Consider the following 22,416-nt stretch of genomic DNA (forward strand, 5'->3'; position numbering starts at 1 on the left):
TAGATAATGAGTGTGGCTGGAAATAGTGATCAATGCCACTATTTATTTATTTATTTTTGAGTTGAGGTCTCACTCTGTTGCCCAGGCTGGAGGGCAATGGCATGATCATGGCTCACCATAGCTGTGACCTCCTGATCAGGCAACCCTTCTGCTTCAGCCTCCCGAGTAGCTGGAACCACAGATGTGCGCCACCACACCTGGCTTATTTTTTGAGTTTTTGTACAGATGCAGTGTTACTATGTTGCCTAGGCTGGTCTTGAACTCCTAGGCTCAAGCAATCCTCCTGGAGGCCTCAGCCTTCCAAGTAGTAGATTATAGGCATGAGCCACAGTGCTGGCCCGAATGTCACTTCTGGACCTGGTCCACAAAAGCTTCTCAAGAGCAATCCCCAATATCTCCCTTCTTTAACTGTTGTCCAGATGCAGATACAGAGCAAGATTATGAGGCTTGTGGAAGATGGCAGTGTCACTAGATGAAAGCCTCCTATGCTTCTGATTAGCCACATGGAAAGCCACCGGCTGAACACACATGGACTTTATTTGATCTTCTACTATGTGAATGTAATGATATTTTGGGGTTTGTATACAGTAGTTAGAGTTACCCTAACAAAACTGCCTTTTCAAGTGTTTAAGAACTATTTGTTTTGCGTGTGTGTGTTTATGCCTTTGGCTCATTTTTCTATTAGGCTATTGATTTTTGCCCATTTTTATATTAGATTGATCTTTTTCATATTGATTTGTAGGGGTTCTTTATATTTAAGGACATCAACCTTTTCTCTGTGATATTCCTCCTAGTTTATCATTTGTCTGTTACCATGCAGAAAATTTTGATTTTCATATAGCTGAAATTTTCAATCTTTTCTTGGGTTTTATAGTACGCCCAGAACGGTTTTCCTACTTTGAGACTTCTTTTTGCCATTTTATTATAAAAGCAAGACAACCTTATTCAGAAAGGTTAGTCAATAGAGAAAGCAAATGAATAAACATACCAAAATGGCTGTCAATTCTACCTCCCAACACAACCTATATTTTGGCTTATTTTATGCATGGCATCCTGTCATCTTTCTACAGAAACTTTCTTGGCTTAGTTTTGTTGTATAAACTTTGCAGATGGGTAACCAATTCTTTGCCATTTGTTTTAGCACATAAGGAAATCTTCCCTTTCCTCCATATTGCACCGGGGCTTTCAGGGTGGAAAAGCAATTGCTTATACTCCACAAATCCTTCATGAGGAAAGGATTGTGGTACTGGAATGTGTCCTGATCAGACTCCTCAGGGGGCTAGAGAACACTCCAGTTCCAGTAGGCTGCAATCTAAGAGTCAGTAAGTCACTTGCCCTGGTGGCCACCACATATAGAAATTCACCATTAAGGCTGGGTCCACTGTTCTCTGAGCTTAGTGGGAAAATTGCACAGAAAGGAGCCCTAAACAAGTAATTTCAAATAGTACTAAACTTGTGTTTCCAAAAATTTCTCATGTCTAATTCCTAAAATGTTGGCACATAAGAAGAAGAAAATTTCCCTTGCCTATCAGGCATAAACAGCTATTAATGAGTATACCCTTTTCTCTCCTCTTATCTGCTACCTCTCCTTGCATTACACTCTGTTTCTGTCTTACAGAACTGTGATAGTACCCAGCAGGGTTATCTCCTCATTGCCAATAGTCATGACTTCTGCTCCTGTGACTCTGTCTGCTTTTGCACACAGCACCTTTTCTCCACTGTAAGCCTTGCCTGTAATCTTCTGCTCATCTTTCCAGAGTCGGCTGAGGTCACATCCTCTAGAGGCGTTCCCAGGCTTTTCCCTCCCTAGGCTGTGTGAACCGCTCCACCTCTGGGTTCCCAATCACAGCACCTTATCAAGCAGCTTCACATGGCTCTTTCCCTCTAGACCCTAAACTCTTTAGGCAGAGACCACTTCTTAATTCATGTTTGTAATTTCACTGGTACATGGTAGATAATTTGCAAGTGTTGGTCTTCAGTTGAAAAAAATAAGCCATTTGACTTACCTTTGGGTTTTTGGACAGGGATTAGGATTACATGGATCCTTTGAGATGCATGATCCAAACTCGAACTGATGGTCTTGGAGACCCACACAGCGAGCAATGCAGGCACTGGGGTAAGTGCGTCCATTCTGTCCACACACCGGCACAAACTGATCTGCACAGTTACATGGCAGACCTGAAGAGAGGAGATTGCCTCAAAGACATGTACTTGTATGTTCCCCTTCCCCTCATATTTCCTAAAGGCAAATCAATAACAATCATGTGAAAGCTTCAGTTAGAAGAGAATTGTAAATTAAGTCAGAAAAAACTTCCCTCCAATCTCAGAAATGGGTTTTGTTTGTTTGTTTTTAAAGAGATAGGGTCTTACTCTGTTACCCAGACTGGAGTGCAGTGGTGTGATCTGAATTCATTGCAGCCTCAAACTCCTGGGTTAAATGATCTTTCCTCCTCAGGCTTCCAAGTAGCTAGGATTACAGGCATATGCCACTATGCTAGGATAAATTTTTTAAAAAAATTATGCAGATATGGGAGTCTCACTGTGTTTCCCGGGCTGGCTTCCAACTCTTGACCTCAAGCTCTGACAGGGTTTTTAAAGTCAACAACTTTCTGAAAAGTCCTTTGTCGACAAAATGGCTTTCCTTTTTCCTTTTTATCGCCAGCGAATTGAGGGTCTCCAGACATTGATCCCAGGTAGAGACCCCTATAAAAAAAGTTACAGGTAGGGGAAGTAAAGAATATTTCTCCAGATCTGGCATATAAAATCTAGACTTTGGATGTTTGAAGCCTGTCTTGGGAGATGTCTCAAATGTTACATTCAAGATATTTCCCAAGACAGGCTTCAAAAATAAGAAAGCAAAGGTTGTAAGCCCTTCACACAGTTTCCTTTCACTTTCTTCTTCTTTGGGGAAGGGGTAGAAGAAGAAGGTAACTTGGGAAATTATTGCAATTTTAAGACTTAAATTTTTAAATGAATATCTCCCTCTAAGTCATGTTTGGACTAAGATACTGAGTCCCAAGAAATGTGGTATACTTTTGGGCCAGTAAAATTTCCTTTGAGTTTGCTAGCTTGACAGTCATTGACCTAATTTATCCCAGGACATGAGGTGCCACACACTATAGAGAACAAGGGTCTTGCTAGTTGTAAAGCTCATCTTCCCAAAACATTATAAGATGTTTAAAAAAAAAGAGTCCCCCTTGTAAATCCTTAGGTCACTCTTCATTCCCATTTCCCCTCTATGGTTTCTTTAGGCAGAATGAGTTGTCCTAATTAAAGAAGGACAGATAAAAGATAATAATAATACCAAAGCAGTGAAGGCTGGTATTTATTAGGGTGGAGAGAGGATGGGGTGAGGGCAGTCTTTCTCTTCCCCACCAGTCTGCTATTAACTTCTTATTTCTGATCTCCTTTTTATTTCTGACAGGCTGGAGGTACAAGGTTGGTAAATCCTTACTCAGTTCTACTCCAGGGAAAGAAGAATCAAGTTGCCACTGCAACAGCATGAAATAGGGCAAGGGCAGTTACCTAGTACCTCTTTACTCAGAACCAAAGGTTTTTCAGATCTGGGAAAAAGCAGACACCAAGAGATACCAGCTACCAGCAGACTGTGCTGTTGCTGTTGACGACTACAGCTTCACAAGAAAAGAGCATCCCCTCTCACCAGCCTTTTCACTTACTGTAGCTGTGACAGCATAACAAAAGCAGCAAAGCATAGTAGTCAAGAAAGTAGTACTGTCGCACAGGATTGTTTGTGGGGGCCTAAATGAAGCAGTGAGCTAAGGAGGCTGAGGAAGGTGTTGAGAAACAAACCGAGAAACTAGATGGATATTTTTTAGACCACAATGGTAGGGGTAAGCAGGATATTTTACCAGGTAGAAAAGTTCAGTTAAATTAAAACTGTCCCAATCACTGGCATTGTTCTTTTTGACTCGAGGAATGATTCCAGGCTATTAGTGCTAGAAAGGCCCTAAGAAACCATTTAGTTTAATGCCTTCAATTCAGAGAGGACAAAACTGAGATCCAGAGAGGAAGGTATCTTCCTCAGGCTCTGGTTTATTTTACTGCATACATCTGTAGTTAAGGCTGCCTTGAAGGGAGGCTGCCTTGAAGGGAGAAAAGTGTGCAAAGGAATGATGGTCCCTGAGGACTGTGCCTCTGGATGACCATGGTCACCTGTGAAGGTACGGCGGTCATCTTCTGAACTGTGCTCGCTGAGGCAGAGGCGGGTAAAACATACCAAACTGCCAGCAAAACAAGAACAGACATTGCAGTCGATACTAAAGGACGTTCCATGACCTGAGATAAAGAGAAAGAAAATGTTGATCTATATCATGCATTGAGAAATAGAGCATGAATTAAAATTTTAATAGTTCAAAAGTTTACAAATGGAAATTCTTGAAAGATGACTTCTGAATATACAACCTAGTGAGCTAAATTTGTGAATATTTGTGAATATTTTCATATTTACCCCCCAGCATATTCCTCCAACTCCCTAAATTGCTGATGTTATGAAGCGGCTCCCTCTTCTCTAAGAATATTTCTGGCTGCCCTCTTTGCCTTGAATGCCTATCTTTCCAGAGACAGACCTGATGCTATCTTCAGATCAAAGACTTTCCCGATACCCTGGCAGCAATAACTAACTCCCAGAAGAGCTTTTGGACTGCCACTTTTTGTGGCTCAAATTCTCTCCCATCTTAACATGTAAAGTGTGATCCTCCATCCCAGTTTCAGTTCCCCAAGGCACTAGTATTTGTACAGAATAAGCATTTAGTTAATGAAAGTTTATAGAAGGAATGAATTTGTCCTCAGATATTTTCTGTGATACCTACCTTCACATTTTAGCCAAGTAGAATGTGGATGAATTCTACTTGGAATGTGGAAACAAACACCTGACTTGCTCCAAGGAAGACATTCATGAGCTCTTTTTAGCCAAGAACACTCTTCTTTCTAATCAGATCTCACACAGAAGAGTAAACCAAAAAGCACATCAAAGCAGAACTACTATGGTTGAAGGAGTGGGGGGATGGAGGTGGGATGGAGTAGCTGAGTTAGCAGGTGGTGAGGGAGCACATTCTCAAAAGTAGTGTTTTTTCACAACTGTTTGAAGGTCAAATATTTACATGAACAGTCATTAGGACTATCAGCAAAAGATGGATAAGGAAGCAGTGAGAAGGTAAGACCCTATGATTTTTAGGGAAGGTGGTCAAGGTGGTGACACTTTTAAATGGGCTCTTTCCAAACCCCTAACCAGCGTAGGTGCTGTCCCCATTTGCTTTCCATGATGTCAACATCTGAGTTTCACTTCTGGTGAAGTAAGGGTGAGGTATAACTGAGAAAGGGTTAGAGAAAGGATATCTGTGTCCTTGCCTGTGAAGGGTAAGGGCTTTGGAGTCAAATAGATCTGAGGCTAAATCCTGCTTTGGTCACTTACTGGCTAGGTGACCTTTTTAAGCACCAGTTTCCTTATCTATGTAGAAGGGATAATAATACCTATATCTAAGAGTAACTTGGAGCATTGTGCTTAGCACAGGACTGAAATTCAATTAGTATTCATTAGTATTATTAGCTGTTAGCCCCTTCTTGAGGGGACTTCTAAAATATTTCCTTAGAAGTTCTAGCACTTGGTATAGTTTGAAAAATACTGCCCTGGAGTATCTGATTTGCAGACTTTAGTCTTTGGCAAGAATCTATCCAATGTTCTTCCTACAAAGTAAAGATAACTGATCTCATATAAAACAAAACAAAACAAAACAAAACAAAAACAAATACACCTCAAGACTCACTTTTTCTTTTTCCTCCAACAATACAGGACTTCTGCAGGTCTATACAGTGCATCTCCATACAGTTTTCTAAAAGTCCACTTTGTCCACATGAACAGATTTTATAACAACCAACTTCCCCTGCAGATGATGGCACCTGGATTAGTGTCCCTTGACGGACAATGAAATCAGAAGCTTCTCCCAATTTGCAACCTGCACAAACAAAAATTAGCAGAGATGGTATTGTTCTATGACACTGTTTATGACATTAGATATATGCTTTTCGAAAGTCTTGTAGATATGATATAGCTATTTAAGATTACATAATAGAACTTTCACCAAATTAAGGAATTGCTTTGGTTCATTGGTCAAAAATATATCCTCTCAAATGAAAATTCCATTTTCTGAGGGATGATGGTGACTAAGGACATGTACCCTAATGTTACCTATAGTTCAGTACAAAAATGCTAAGAAATGTAGTTTTTTATTTCTTTGGGCTAATCAAAGATATTTTTAAAAATCACAGATATTTTAAAAATGGAGTATGACAACTGACAGTATTTTTAGAATAATCTTGGTCAGAAAAACTTTTAGGGATGGGATATAAGAATACCTTAAATTCAAAGAAAAACTGAATATTTGCACGGGCTTAAGGGAAACATATTTTATTTTTTTATTTTTTTTTGAGTTGGAGTCTCGCTCTGTTGCCCTGACTGGAGTGCAGTGGCCGCTCCCGGCCACTGCAGTCTTGACCTGCTGGGCTCTGGCGATCCTTCTGCCTCAGTCTTCCGAGTAGTTGGAATTACAGGCATGCGCTACCACGCCTGGCTGATTTTTTGATTTATTGTAGAGATGAGGTCTCACCAAGTTGCCCAGGCGGGTCTAGAACCCGCGGGCTCAGGCAATCCACTCACCTCAGCCTCCCAAAGCCCAGGATTACGAGCCACCGAGCCCGGCTGGGAAACACATTTTCTATCTTATACATCCTATCTTATCACAAGATGGGTGTTCTGAGTTTGACAAAGCAAGATCATTCTGAATTGAGTTCCATATTTAAATAATATGGAATACAAATATCACCACTTTAAATAACTATGTTTATTTTTGTGCTGAAGAAAAAAAAATTTTTTTTAATTTGAAGAGATTTTGTTGTGCTGCCCAGGTTGGAGTACAGCGGCAAGGTCATAGCTCACTTCAGCACTGAACTCCTAGGCTCAAGCAATCTTCTTGCCTCAGCCTCCCAAGTAGCTGGGATGACTGACCTGAGTCACCATACTTGGCCCAAATAAAATCTTGACCAAATTATAATATAAAGATAAATGGAAAATACTATCTTGAAATTTAAAACAGCCGCCCAACATTTCCAATTTTAATAAGACTTATTATGATCTACAGTTGGTGTGTTATGGTATTACACAAATACTATAGATGATCCTTGAGATACCATGCTTATTTAATCCTTTGCTTCATTTTACTTTAACAATATATTTATTTATTAATTTATTTTAGCTGGGGTCTCACTTTGTTGCCAAGGCTGGAGTACAGTGGCACAATCATGGCTCACTGCAGCCCTGACTTCCTGGACTCAGGCAATCCTTCCACCTAGCCTCTCAAGTAGCTGGAGCTACAGGCGTGTGTTACGATGTCTGGCTAATTTTTTGATTTTTATTTTGGTAGAGATGAGGTGATACTATATTGCCAAAGTTGGTCTTGAACTCCTGGGCTCAAATGATTCCCCTGCTTCGGCCTCCCAGAGTGCTGGGATTACAGGTGTGAGCCACTGTGTCCAGCCATAAAGATATTTTAAAATGTCGATACGGACATAATAAAGGAATATTTTCACTTGGGAGATAGATAAAAAGAAGCACAGTGTTGCCATGACTATATTCTTTTTTTTTTTTAAGCAGGATTTATTGAGAGGACAGAAAAGCTCCCACAGCTGGAGGGGACCTGAAGGGATTGCCCAACTATATTCTTAAGGGACTGACAGAAAGATAAAGACTATCACAATTCTATGAGATAAAAATCTTCTGGCTTTAAAATCAAATGCATTTCAACATAACATTAATCTTTATAGAGATCTCAATACATCTTTTTGACTATGCCATTTCGCTGTGTGCTAAAGGAAAGAAACAATCATGAACAATGTATATTTTCTCAAACATTACAACATGGAAAAGAAAGTACAAAAAGCTGGTCCAAACTTCTCTTTTCTTTTGTAGCCAAGAACCCTATAACTTATTATGACAGTCAAGCTTTGGATTGATATTATTAGTTTATAATCTAAATGACAATTGAAAATTACATGTGTCTTTGTCTTCTGCTTTCATAAACAATACACGGGAAAACCTCAAACAAAGAAAAACTCAATATGGAAAATGAAGTTTCTTATAAACATCACTCCAAAGAGAACCCTTATAAAGAAACACCAGCTGTGTCTATCCATACTTCCCCCCGCGCCCACACCTGCCTACCTCTTACCTTGAACACAAGAGTAAGGAAGACAGGGATCTCCAGATGGACATCCTTTCCGGTTCACTTCACAGAGCTCATTGGCAGGGCAAGGATTTGGATTACAAGGATGGGTCACTTCTTCAATGATGTTACCTAAAGTACTTGGCCCTGAAAAAACCAAAACAGATTAGTTTAACCAACCTAAATGAATTAGAGTTAACAGAGGTTAATTATCTGAATTACTTATGGCTGGAATAAATGAAGAGCTCATGAGCATAAAGCAAGGTCTGATCCTAATAAGCTATTAAAACACTCACGTTATCTCATTTGTGAATTTAGTATAAACATACACACATTCATTTATTTGTTTATGAATTGGGTACCTACAATATGCTGGACAAGGTCCTAGCTGATACCACTGTCTGCCCTTCCAGCCAGCGCATGGCACTTATGCCCCCTGGTGGCAGCCTGAACACCTCCTTTATCCTAACTATTGAGCTTAGAGGAGTTCTTAGCATTCCCTGGTTTCTACCACCAAGAAGCTCAGCTCCAGCTCATCCCTCAATGAGATATCAACATACTCTTCTAGTATTTGGCAGAGAGAAGCCAAAGCAGTGAGATAAGCTCCATTTTCATGTACTAACCCAGACGGTCATTCTTTACATTCTATTGGTTGATTAAGTCCAAGCCAATGTTTGGCTGAGGTCCACTGATACCCAAAAATCTGAATACTCCCTGGGAGAAATTCCACTTTCTGGTCTTGCTATGGCAAGGAGATAGCAATTAGGGCTGATTATCTGAGAATGCTGGCCTTCTGATTCTTGCTTAGAATTCCTGATCGACAACAGTTCATACTTCCTCGGACTGATATAACAATCACTTCTGTTTACATATTTTATGATGACAAGTCTTTCCTGGGCCAGAAAGGCCAAACAAGTAAGATAAGAGTCTGTGATTGAGATGGTATCATTGAACCACATATTCTTAACAGATAGATGCCCATCCAAAACCAGCAGTAAGGATAGAGACAGAAGAGAGAAGTATCTGAAATCTAAACAAAGTACTTACTGAGGTATGTATCCAAAGGTATACAATTCTCCAGGTCATCTGTAGGTGACAGAAGCTCACAGATACTTTCAGCTGTGTGGTCTTCAGGAAATCTGTTCTGGTCTCCACATGTTTTGAGAATCTCCACACAATCTGACCTTGAAAGGAAAAATGAATTCACATGAATAGGGCTCAAAGAACCTCTTCATGTTGTCTAGTCAATGTCACTTCTGTTTCTGAGGCTTTCCAGAAAGTGAGTTTTCATAACTTAACAATGTTTCATAATTGGCTAGGTTAAGTATGGCACAAGTGAACAGACATCATAGTGGATTTTAGGCTGAATAGCAAATTCAAGGCATCCCTAACTTCTCTTATTTGAGATCAAAGGCCTTGCTCAAATGTTGTATATGCTTCTACTTACTCTTACTACCATCACTGTGACTTTTCACTGTCTTTGAAAGGAAATTAAATTAAGCTAGTATGATTTGCTCTTTGCCAAATCATATATCCTTACTTGTTTGTTTGCATGCTTCCTACATCCATCTCTTCCTTCCTTTTTCTTTTAAAATATCTTTTTAGTTATCAACATTAGTGTTTGGCCTATAACAACTGGAAAGTCCACTACTTCAAGATGTTCTTAGTCTTCAGCAGGGACTTAACTCCTATAAGTTGTCTGTGCTAAGATTCTACACATCTCCTACTCATGTTCTCTTGCTTGTCACCCAAGCAACAATACCTCAGTTTCTCCCCTACTCAAGTCATGCCCAAGTCATGGCAGAGAACAGGTCTGGACTCTACTTAAGGTTGAAATGATCTGAAATAAGTCATCAAGTACCTAGCAGCACTGAGTCACAGTGCTTCATCCCATCACAGCTCCTATCTTTACTTTACCCTAGATTTCCTAAGCAAACTATTCAAAACTGTTTACTAGGAACAGTTCTTAATGACTGTATTTACTAACTCCTTCACTCAGCAAACACTTAAGGAATACCTACTGTCAGGATTATGCTAATACCTGAAGAGGAGAAATAGAGGAAAGGGGATAAAAGAAAAATGGCACAAAGAACAACAAACTCCTTAAGAAGAACAAAGTCTAACAGAATATAAAATAAGTACACAAGTTAAAATATAAAAGTAGAGTTATATGTCAAAAGTATTTAATAACTGTTTCTTGAATAAGTTCCATAGAGCAGTTCAAATAAAGATCTGCAGGAATTTGCAGTAACGATAAATTACTATTAACTGGGGGAAATCTGGGAAGACTACAGGAAAGTCTGGTATTGGAGAGGAGACAAGTGGGGATGGGGGAAACAATATTTCAAGTGCAGCAGGAAAACGTGGGCAATCATTTGACATGGGGAGGTGACAGGCAGAGGAAAGTAGCGGGAGAGAAAAGTCTAAAGAGAGGCTCTGGGTAGAGATCATGAAGCCCTGAACCCAAACTGGAGAATCATTATGATGAAAGAAACTTACTTGCAAATAATACTTCCCCGGGATTTACTATGACAAGGTTTTATTTGCAGTGAACATGCTATTGCTTTCCACATTTCTGGCTGGCACTTTTTAATATCAAGAACAGGTATGTTGATAAACGGCATCTTTATGCTTCCTTTCTCCCACAGCTTCATGTCATTCATGGCTCCTTGATCCGATTGAGCATTACAACTCCTGAAAAGTTCTGTTGGCCTAAAGAGAAAAAAGGCCCGGAGGAATCAAGAGGCAATTATTTTCTAGAGAGAAGCAATGAGTAAAAACCTAACATACTACTGCATCAGGAAAATATGATTTTCTTAAGGAAGAAAACACATACAACCCATCAAAGGACATCAGCTTTGTGTATATGAAGATTCAATATAGATACTAGCATTAAGACACTGATTGCATGTTTTTTTTGGACACAGATTTTTGTGAGGCAGTTTAAAACTTCAAAATGCTCTGGATAAGAACATTATCTCAGTCCCGTTTCATTTCACAAAATAAATACTACGGGTCCAAGTTTTTAAAATTTTTATTTGTTTGTTGGTTTATTTATGTTTGAGTTGGAGTCTCACTCTTGTTGCCCAGACTGGAGTGCAGCGGCACGCTCACGGCCACTGCAGCCTCCACCTGCTGGGCTTAGGTGATCATTCTGCCTTGGCCTTCCAAGTAGCCGGAACTACAGGTGTGCACCACCACACCAAACTACTTTTTAAATTTCACAGAGTGAGACTCTGACTCAAAAAAGCAAAAACAAAAACAAAAAATAAAAAACCTCCTTTTTGGAATGTTTTATACTTTCCACAGAACAGACACTAAAATAACCTGTTATACAATTAGTTACACAGTCCTCGAGTGTTTTTCCCATACACATGAGTGTTGTCTAAAACATGTCTTTTTTGTAGCAGCTAGGCTCTGCCACCACTGTGTTTGGCTGAGTTCACAAGTCTATTGTAAACTATAGCTTCCCTTTCTTTTTTTTTTTGAGTTGGAGTCTCACTCTGTCGCCCATTCTGGAGTGCAGTGGCCGCTCCCGGCCACCGCAGCCTCGACCTGCTGGGCTCTGGCGATCCTTCTGCCTCAGCCTTCCGAGTAGCCAGAATTACAGGCATGCGCTACCACACCCGGCTGATTTTTTGATTTATTGTAGAGATGAGGTCTCGCCAAGTTGCCCAGGCGGGTCTCGAACCCGTGGGCTCAGGCAATCCACTCACCTCAGCCTCCCAATGTGCAGGATTACAGGCTGAGCCACCGAGCCCGGCTTGTAGCTTCCCTTTCACTTCTCTAGCTCTCCTCCCTGTTAAGCTTTGCTTCCTGGCAGTAATTAAAATCTGCCACTGCTGCTATTGGAAACATCATAGTCATCTTGGTTTCGTGGTTTGGCAAGCTACTGGCCTCCACCACCACAGGGACCAGTTTCTGCCTCCAAAGTTTCTCTTATTCATAGGCTCAAAATTTGAAGACCGATTGTGTAATTGCCAAACTCACTGTAGCTTCCACCACCTCTGAAATTGTTGCCATCATTACCAAATCCATTATAGCCATCCCCACTGCCACCACATCCATCACCACGACTGCCACCAAAGCCACCATGACCACTAGTTTCTTCCGGGACCAAAGTTGTCATTCCACCAAACCACCTCCATGACCACCACCAAAGTTTCCAGAACCACTTTGACCTCTTTGGCTAGAAGAGGCACTAGCCATCTCTTGCTTCCACAGGGCTTTCCTTACTTTACAGTTGTGAAGTATAGCACTTTTGAATGACAGTTTTATCCACGGAATTATGGATGTCAAAGGTTACGAAGGTAAAGCCCCTTTTCTTGCCACTGCCTGTCAGTCATGATTTCAATCACTTCAATTTTCCTATATTGTATTGTTCAAAATAGTCTCTTGGGTGATGTTCTTCCATGTCTTATTTAATGCCACCAACAAATATCTTTTTCACAGTAATGAGGGTGCCTAATCTTTGACAATCTTCTCTTGAGACAGCTCTCTTTGATTCCACAACTCTCCCATCTACCTTGTGTGGCTTCGCATTCATGGCTGCATCCACCTCCTCCACAGTGGCATATGTGACAAAACCAAAGCCCTGAAGCATTTGGAGTTCAGATCTCTCATTACCACTCAGTCTGTTAACATTAACATTCCCCATTGCTCAAAACGGCTCCTCAGGCTCTTGTCGGTGGTATTGAAGCTCAGTTCTCTGATGAAGAGCTTCTGCAGCTGTTTGGGCTCCTTAGCGGACTCTTAGACATGATGGCTGCGGGGAGAGAGACTTTAACAATGCTTCCTCGGCAATGTACAAGGGCAGAGGAGTAAGGCCATATTGTATGGCATTCTTTTGGGTCTGGGATTTTTAGCCAAACATAGTCTTTTAAAAAATATTTATTTTCTTTTTTCCCCCTTTCTCTCACACAAACATGCACGCACATACCGCCAAACATAATCTTTTTGAGATGCATACATGTGTATAGAAACAGTTTGTTTCTTTTTATTGGTGAATAGTATTCCATTAATAAACAAACTACAATTTATTTGTCCCAGAGGTTCTCAGATTTTTAAGTTCAGAACCCATTTACATTTAAAATTATTCTCAAAAAGCTTTTGTTTATGTGAGTTATATCCATCAATGTTTACTACATTAGAAATTAAAATAGAGCCAGGCATGAAGGTATGTGCCTTTAGTCCCAGATACCTGGAAGGCTGAGGCAGGAAGATTACTTGAGCCCAGGAGTTTGAGGACAGCCTGAGCAACATAGCGAGACCCTATCTCAAAAAAATAAATAAAACAGATTTTAAAAGTAGTTATTAATTTAAAGTATAATAAACCCATTACACGTTAATGTAAACATTATTTTTATAACTATAGTTTATAGTTTATAGAAAATAACTATAGTTTCCAAAGCAAACATCAGTGAGAAGAGTAGGATTATTTTACAGTTTTGCAAAATCTCTTTAATGTCTGGCTTAATAGAAAACAGTTGAATTTTCACATCTGCTTCTGCATTCAGTCTGTTGCTATATCACATATATAACAACCCCGTTGTTCACCTTGTGACAGTGACAGTGAAAAAGGCAAATAATATCATAGTATTATTATAAAAATAGTTTTGCTCTCAGGGACTCCCTGAAGGAATACAGGGGCAATGGACCACACTTTGAGAAATGTTGATTTATCCATTTACCTGTTTATGGGCATTAAGGTTATTGCCAGTTTTCAAGCCCAGGAATAGCATTGTTAGGCCATAGAGTAGGTTTAACTTTCTAAGAAGCCACCAGACTGTATTCCAAGGTGGTTATACCATTTTACGCTCTCACCAGCAATGTGTGAACATTCCAGTTGCTTTACATGCTTGTCAGTCTTTTTAGTTGGAGCCATTCTCTTAGTGTATAGTGGTATTTATCGGTTTTAATTTGCATTTCACTCATGATCATGATGTTGAGTACCTTTTCATGTAATTACTGGTCACTCAAATATCTTCTTTGGTGAAATATATTTCTAGCTATTTGCCCTTGGAAAAAAAATTGAGCTTTTGAAAATTATTGAATTGTAAGAGTTTGTTATATATTCTAGACATAAGTCCTTTGCCAAATGTGTGTGTGTATGTATGCATGCACCTGTGCATGATATATTGTGCATTTTCTTCTTAGTTTGTGGCTTGCCCTTTCAAGTTTTAAATGGTATCTTTTGGTGAACAAAAGTTTTCTTTTTTCGTTTGAGAGACAGGGTCTTGCTCTGTTGCCTAGGCTTGAGTGCAGTGGCACAATCACAGCTCACTGCAGACTCAAACTCCTGCCTCAGTCTTCCAAGTAGCTAGGACTACAGGTGTACATCACCATGGCTAGCTAACTTTTTAATTTTTTGTAGAGATGTAGTCTTGCTAGATTGCCTGGGCTGAGAACAAAATTTTTTATTGTTGAAATCTAATTTACTAATTTTTTTCTTTTCTAATAGCAATTTTTTCCCACACCAAGGTTTTGAATATATTTTCCTATGTTTTCTTCTAGAAACTCTAAATTTTTAGCTTTTTTGTTTAGTTCTATGATCCAAAATTGAAGTAATTTTTGTCTATGGTGTGAGATAGAGGTTGAGGTCTGTTTTCATGCAGATATTCAATTATTCTATAATCATTTGTTAAAAAAGATTTTTTTTTTTTTTTTTTTGGAGTGGGAGTCTCACTCTGTTGTCCAGACTGGAGTGCAGTGGCACGCTCACAGTCACTGCAGCCTCGACCTGCTGGGCTCAGGCAATCCTTCCACTTCAGTCTTTCAAGTAGCTGGAACTATAGGAGTACGCTACCACACCCAGGTTATTGTTTATTTATTGTAGAGACAAGGTCTCACCAAGTTGCCCAGGCTGGTCTGAACCCCTGAGCTCAGGCAATCCAATCCTCTTGGCTCCACCTCCCAAAGTGCTGGGATTACAGACTTAAGTCACCCACCGCGCCTGACTAAAGGTTTTTCTTTTTTGCATTGAATTGTCTTGCTGCCCTTGTTGAAAACCAATTTACTATATGTGAGGGACTATTTTTTATTTTGTCCTATAGATCTTATTTGTACAAATTTATGCCAATATTATATTGTTTTACTTTCTGTTGCTTTATAATATATCTTGAAACCAGGTACTCCAAATTTTTTCTTCATTTTCAATTTTCTCCCTTTTCAAAATTGTTTTAGCTACCCTAGGTCTTTTTATTTTCATATTTATTTTAGAATTAGCCTGGCAATTTCTATTTTAAATTGCACTAAATCTAGAGAACAGTTTTGGAAGAATTTATATCTTAATATTATTGAATCATCCAATCCATGAACATGGTATCTCTCTCCATTTATTTGTCTTTTTTTTGAGTTGTAGTCTCACTCCGTTGCCCAGACTGGAGTGCAGTGGCATGCTCATGGCCACCCCAGCATCGACCTGCTGTACTCTGGTGATCCTTCCATCTCAGCCTTCCAAGTACCTGGAACTACATGCGTGTGCTATCATGCATGGCTAATTTTTTTTTTTTAATTTATCATAGAGATGAGCTCTGGCTAAGTTGCCTGGGCTGGTCTCGAACCCATGGGCCAACCACTTGCCTCAGCCTCCCAAATTGCTGGGATTACAGGGTGAGCCACTGAGCCCAGTCTATTTGTCATTTTTAATCTCTCTCTGCAAAGTTTTCTAGCTTTCAGAATAGAGTTCTTACATACCTTTTGTTACATTTATCCCCAAGTTGTTCATGCTTTTTTATGCAATTGTGTAAATTAATATTGTTTTGCAAATTTCATTGTCCAATTGTTTTTTGCTAATATACAGAAATACATTTGGCTTTTGTATGTTAACCTTGTATCATATGACTTTGCTAAATTCATTTATTAGTTTTTTCTTTCTAACCTTTTCCTAGCCTTTCTGCCATTTATTTTTATTGCCTTATTGTGCAAGATAGGAAGTCTAGTAAATGTTAAACAGAAGTAATGAGAATGGTCATTTTAATCCTGTTTCCTATCTTAGGAGAGAAGTTTTCAAGGTTTCACCTTCCTTTTTTTTTTTTAAGAGATAGAGTCTTGCTCTGTCATATAGGCTAGAGTGCAGTGGTGTGATCCTAGCTTACCACAGCCTGAAACTCTTGCGCTCAAGTGATTTTTCCATTTCAGCCTGTAATCCCAGCACTTTGGGAGGTGGAGGCGAAAGGATTACCTGAGTCCATGGGTTTGAGACCAGTCTGGGCAACATGGCGAGACCTTGTCTCTATAATAAATCAAAAAATTAGCTGGGTGTGGTAGCGTGTGCCTGTAGTTCCTGCTACTTGGAAGGTTAAGGTGGAAGGATAGTCTGAGCCTAGCAGGTCGAGGCTATGGTGGCCGTGAGCATGCCTCTGTACTCCAGCCTGGGTGACAGAGTGAGACTCCTACTCAAAAAATAAACAAGAAAAACCCCCAAAGGAACCCCAATTTTTTTGTAGAGATGAGGTCTCGCTCCATTGCCTAGGCTTGTCTAGAGCTCCTGGCCTCAAGCGATCCTCCTGCCTCAGACTCTTGAAGTGCTGGTATTACAAGCATAAGCAAACATACCTGTTTTGTGTTTTTTTTTGTTTTTGTAGAGATGGGGGGGTGGTTGTACTATGTTGCCCAGACTGGTCTTGAACTCCTGGTCTCAAGTGATCTTCCTGTCTTAGCCTCCTAAAGTGTTCAGATTACAGGCATGAGCCACAGTGCCCAGCCAGGTTTTACCATTATGATGTGAGTTCTAGGTTTTTCATAGATGCCCTTTGTTAGATTGGGGACTTTCCAAAATATTCTAGTTTGCCAAGAATTTTAAAATCCTGAATGGGGGTTGAATTTTGTCAAATGCATATTTTCTGTATCTACTAAAGTGCTTACAAGGTTTTCCTTTATTCTGTTCATCTAGTATGCTGCATCGATTGACTTTATAATGTTGAACCAACTTTGCATTTGTGGAATAAAGTTTTTTGTTTTTTTTTTTGAGTTGAAGTCTCACTCTGTTGCCCAGGCTGGAGGGCAGTGGCACACTCACGGCCACTGCAGCCTCAACCTGCTGGGCTCAGGCAATCCTTCTGCCTTAGCCTTCCAAGTAACTGGAACTACAGACATGTGCCACACGCCCAGCTAATTTTTTTATTTATTGTAGAGATGAGGTCTTGCCAAGTTTCCCAGGCTGGTCTCGAATTCGTGGGCTCAGGCAATCCTCTCACCTTGGCCTCCCAAAGTACTGGGATTATAGGTGTGAGTTACCGTACCTAACCTGTCTGGAATAAACTTTAACTAGTTGTATTATCCTTTTTACATATTACTGATCCTAAACTCTGATATCTGTAACTCCTTAGCCCAAGACTGCTGCTTTCTGCTTGAACTCTATTCCCCATGAAAGGAGACTAAGAGTGCCCCTTAGGAAAAAGTGAATAAATGTGGACAGAAATGTGTGGTTTCTGTCTTTCAAGAGCTGTAGACTCTCTTGCTTTTGATCACGCTCCAGTGCCTTCAAAACAATTGTGTTTTTATATTTTGTATAGAGCTAATAATTGGTATTGGCAGGGGTGATATTCTGATACAAGCTACTTCACCATTACCAGAAGCCAGAACTGTGTGCCCAAGTTTAACCTCAAACGCTTCATATTTACTCAATCTCTAAGCCATGTCTTTAGTGACTAACACTATCACCACTTGTAAAGATGTCATAAGTTTACTCAAAGTAGTACTCTGAATACTTTTAAAAGGATAGGCTGTGTGTCCACTTGACATAAACATCATTTGGCAAGATTCTCTAGAACTTACTTCTGGCCCAACTGAGAGATTCTCTTCCCTTTTGATCTCTGGGCTGCAGGTGACAAAATCAGCCACCTCTTTAATAACTCTCTCTCTTGCTCCTACATGGAGTTCTCTCATTTTGTGTTTTTGGCTGTTTTTTAACTTTTATTTTTCTGTTTTATTCACTGTTTCTTCAGCCATTGACTATGGCTATATATGGGGGGCCTCAGTTCTTGGCCCCTTATTTTTCCTTACTATACTTCATACCTCAGGAAAACATTTATGTGAATTGCTTCTGTAAAGAAATATTTTTGTAGGCGTTCAAGAGCAGTCTGGGCAACATAGTGAGACCTTGTCTCTACAAAAAATAAAAAAAATTAGCTGGGCATGGTGGCATGCCTGTAGTTCCAGCTACTTCAGAGGCTGAGATGGGAGGCTTAAGCCCAGGAATTCAAGGTTGCAGTGATGGTGCCATTATACTCCAGCCTCAGAGACACTGACTGGAAAAAAAAAAAAAAAGAAATATTTTTTGAATGGGGTTTCTAAGCAGAAACCTCAACCAGTCTGAAGGGCTTTTAAGTACACTATCCACAGGTGAACATTTGGATGACCAAATAGTTCATAATGATTTATTCTACAATGAATTATTTCCACTAGTGGTACAATAAAAGGGAGAGGGAACTGAAGGCAGAAGAGCTTCTCTGAATTCCAGAAGCTTGCGGTATCTCTAGATTGGAAGAGAATTTGTAATCGTGGTTCCTTTCCCAGAGGTGACTTACCAGATGGAATAGCATTTAAAATAAAATTATGAAGAAATATGACTTTCTTTTAACCCAACAGAAACAAAATCATAGTAAAATGGTATTTTCACTTATTAAAAAACAAGATAATGATAAAGTATTCCAATTCTATGTAAAATAACTTGTTCCTACCTGTTGTTAAAATTAGTACAGTAAGTAAGGTTTCTACAGCCCAACTGGCAAGGTTCCCGGACATCTGCTAAACAGGTCAACATGGACACTTCCACTGGATTATATTCACAAAAACGATCAAACTCTTGCCAACTCTGTGTATTGCCCCAGCTCATGCTATAAAGTTTAGTGCAGAGTTCCCTGAAACAAGAGCACAAATGCAAATATAGAGATGAGCCAAATGAATAAATATTTGATTTGCATAAACTAACAGTCTATGAACTATATACTTTGGAATGTAAATGAGAAACAAGTACAAAAACAAATGACTATTTCCTGCAATTTAGAGCCAGAAAGGTGATTTTTTTTCCCATAAAAAAACAGGCCTCCCTCTCTTCCATTTTTGCCAAAATTGCTAAAAATCCTAGGGCTAAATTTAATGTTCAGTAATAGTATTTGTACATCCTTAGTTCTTGGCACAATTATTTCCCCCTATATCTTTCTGATTTCTTTTTTACTTTTCTTAAGGTAAAGTACACGGTTTACCTTCAGAGATATATTCTTATGCTTAGATTTCTTTTAAAAGGCACTTAGAGTGTACTAGTTTATACCTAAAAAACTATACCAAAGCCACTAATATTTCTTAAGATATTCCAAAGCCTCTGTATACTATTATAGTTAATTCAGGACATTCTTCTTTTTAGAACTCATTGATTACAAAGCAACTTAAGTATATGTATGTAGCTAAAATATCTGTGTTATTTCTAAAGTGCTTTCACACATTATATGCATTAGTTTAATTTTTTATTTATAAAAGATATGTTAAATATATAATAACAATTTCATACTGAAATACACAGTTACAAGTGAAAATTCTCCACTCTCTTCACACATTATTTGACTCTCATAATTACCCCATGAGGAGGGTATTTTACTTGCACATTTGTTCATTCAGTCCACTGAGTGTCTATCTTGTGTGAGGTCCTGTATAAAGTACTGGAAATGCAGTGGTGAATAAAACAGGTAAGGTGTCTGCTCCCACTGAAGCTCACACATTATGAGGATGAGGAAGTTGGGGTCAAGTTACATCAGGTAGTTTGATCTAGAAACCTGTCCTTCTTATAGCCCTTAACTTTCTATATCCCACATCTGAACTGCTTGGGGCCAGAATTTTGGAATTTTTTTTGGGGGGTGGGGAAGTCTGCATATACCTAAACAGATATTTGGGGATAGGACCCAAGTCTAAACACAAGATTCACTTATGTTATACCTTATACACATAGCTGAAGGTAATTTTATTTATTATTATTATTTTTGAGACGAAGTCTCACTCTATCACTCAGGTTGGAGTGCAATGGCACACTCACAGGCTCAAGTGATACTTCCATCTCAGCCATCCAAGTAGCTGGAACCACAGGCATGCACCACCACACCCAGCTAATTCTTGATTTATTATAGAGATGAGGTCTTGCCAAGTTGCCCAGGCCAGTCTTGAACCCCTGAGCTCAGACAATCCTCTTGCCTCTGCCTCCCACAGTGCTGGGATTATAGGTGTGAGCCACCATGCCCAGCAATTTTATATACTATTTTAAAGAATTTTGTGCATGAAACAGTCTTGACTGTGTTTTGACAGTGAATTCTCACATAAGGTCAGGTGTGAAATTTTCTACTAGTAGTGTCATGCCAGAGCTCAAAAAGTTTTGGATTTTGGAGCATTTCAAAGTTCAGATTTTAGGACTAGTGATGCTCAAGTGATATTTACCTTTGGCAGATTATTTAACATTTCTGAGTTAGGTTATTAAATGTGAAACAAAAATTTCCCCAATTTTCTCTTAAAGTTTCATGAAGATTAAATCTTCATGGAAATGAAAGCACTCAGAAAGCTAAAACTATAGAACCCTGTATCAAGGTAAGAGAGAGGAAAAAGCACATCTTACTGAGGCTCTTCTGGGACTATGTAGCCATTTCAATCTCTAACGACTCAATGTAGGCATAAACTCTTGTAGGCATTCAAAGAACAACCTAGCATCCCCTCATAAATACAATTATTAACTTCTATAAGCAATCTAGTTTCCTTAATTACAGGGTCAATTTATTTTCCCTTTAAGCCCTTTTGCTAATTTTCTTCTGATACTTTTCAGACTTTTCATATCTTTTAAAAAATTTATCAGTTTGATGGGCGATTCTAGGGGCAATTTTTTGTTAATGGCCCATCCAATTTAGAAACCACAGGAGAGATTGTTTTACTCCTGGAATCTCAGATGTATTTCAGGATATTCTAGTGACATGTGGTCCGTTTATACCCCAAACATCTCTAATAAAGCAAACTTCTGTTCCACCTGTGTTCTTGCATAATCTTAGTTATCTTCATTTGTTCTTGTCCCTAGATTGTTTCCTCTACGGTATATTTGCATTGTTAATTTTTTATCTCAAGTGTATCACTCAGATGAATGCCAATACACTGCCAACTTTGGTTATAAGTGCTAACCCAGATTATTCACCAATATAACACAAGGTTGATAAAGTTCAAAGTTTCATAATTTTATAAAGAGAATATCCCTTAGTTGTCAAATCTAAATTGTAAGCTTACTTAATGATCTCTGTGAAGGTAGAATTCATATTGCATCATCTTCAAATACTTATTGTCCTGTCAATGTTAATCTTCCACACCCCAAACATGGTGCTTTTGGCACTCAATACAAAACATTGTTTTGTACACATTACATGATGCTCAATAAATATTTGCTGGATGAAAAATCTGATACCTTCTGAACACTAAACCTATACCATACAAGAATATAACACACATTTCCCAGTTTTAAAATCATCAATTAAAATGTCATTTTCTACTGATTTTAATAAAGGAAAACAAAATACTGACCTACACGTTGAAGTGTTTGCTTTAGAACAACAATGCAATTTAGCCCCATCAAGGCCAGTAGAGGGAGGAGGGTGTACAGTGACTCCAGGGTGAACAGACTGTGAGCTTTCAAGAAAACACTGCCAAAGAGGATCTTGAGGCAAGGGCTGGGTCTTACAGCCCTCGATGAGACCATCAACAATCTCCATTTCTGTTTTCTTAGACATCAGAATTCTCTTGCAGGCATTTTGGCAAGCATGGTCTTCAGCTCTGTCACAGCAATATAAACCTATATTTTCAGAATGTAAGTGGCTTAATTAGCTGGGGTTTTTTGTTTTGTTTTTAAAATTAGGGTCTGCTCAGAACAACATGGCAGCACAGTGGAAACCATTACTACTGCTAGTTATATGTCAGTACAGCATCTGCAGAACACAGGACCTACCAAATTCTCTCTCCGTTACTTCGCAGTATAGCAAAAAGGTGAGGAGTTAAAGGAGACATGGTATCTATAACCAGAATACACCATTGTTCCCACAAATGGGATCTCTAGCACCATCCTCACAAAATGAAAGGCCATACTACACCTAAGAAGTGCTCACAGGAAAGATATTTTAGGTTTCTGGAAAAGGTACTGTAGATACCTGGAATTATTTCTGGAACT

General features: G+C 39.2%; 1 protein-coding gene across 1 annotated transcript in view; it reads right to left on the minus strand.

The window, feature by feature from the left end:
• The window catches only part of RECK (reversion inducing cysteine rich protein with kazal motifs), an 82,013-nt gene that overhangs the window by 10,800 nt on the left and 48,797 nt on the right, over positions 1 to 22,416 (minus strand). The window contains exons 9-16 of the mRNA XM_008070817.1: positions 21,777 to 22,044; positions 18,917 to 19,096; positions 10,734 to 10,946; positions 9,282 to 9,418; positions 8,241 to 8,381; positions 5,784 to 5,972; positions 4,174 to 4,296; positions 2,007 to 2,178 (exon numbers count right to left, since the gene is read on the minus strand). Of these exons, the coding sequence (XP_008069008.1) occupies positions 2,007 to 2,178; positions 4,174 to 4,296; positions 5,784 to 5,972; positions 8,241 to 8,381; positions 9,282 to 9,418; positions 10,734 to 10,946; positions 18,917 to 19,096; positions 21,777 to 22,044 (1,423 nt within the window). The remainder of the gene's footprint in view (positions 1 to 2,006; positions 2,179 to 4,173; positions 4,297 to 5,783; positions 5,973 to 8,240; positions 8,382 to 9,281; positions 9,419 to 10,733; positions 10,947 to 18,916; positions 19,097 to 21,776; positions 22,045 to 22,416) is intronic.

This window comes from Carlito syrichta, unplaced genomic scaffold (genome assembly GCF_000164805.1).
Source record: "Carlito syrichta isolate Samal-C Ts95f unplaced genomic scaffold, Tarsius_syrichta-2.0.1 Scaffold314025, whole genome shotgun sequence".
Classification (NCBI taxonomy): domain Eukaryota; kingdom Metazoa; phylum Chordata; class Mammalia; order Primates; family Tarsiidae; genus Carlito; species Carlito syrichta.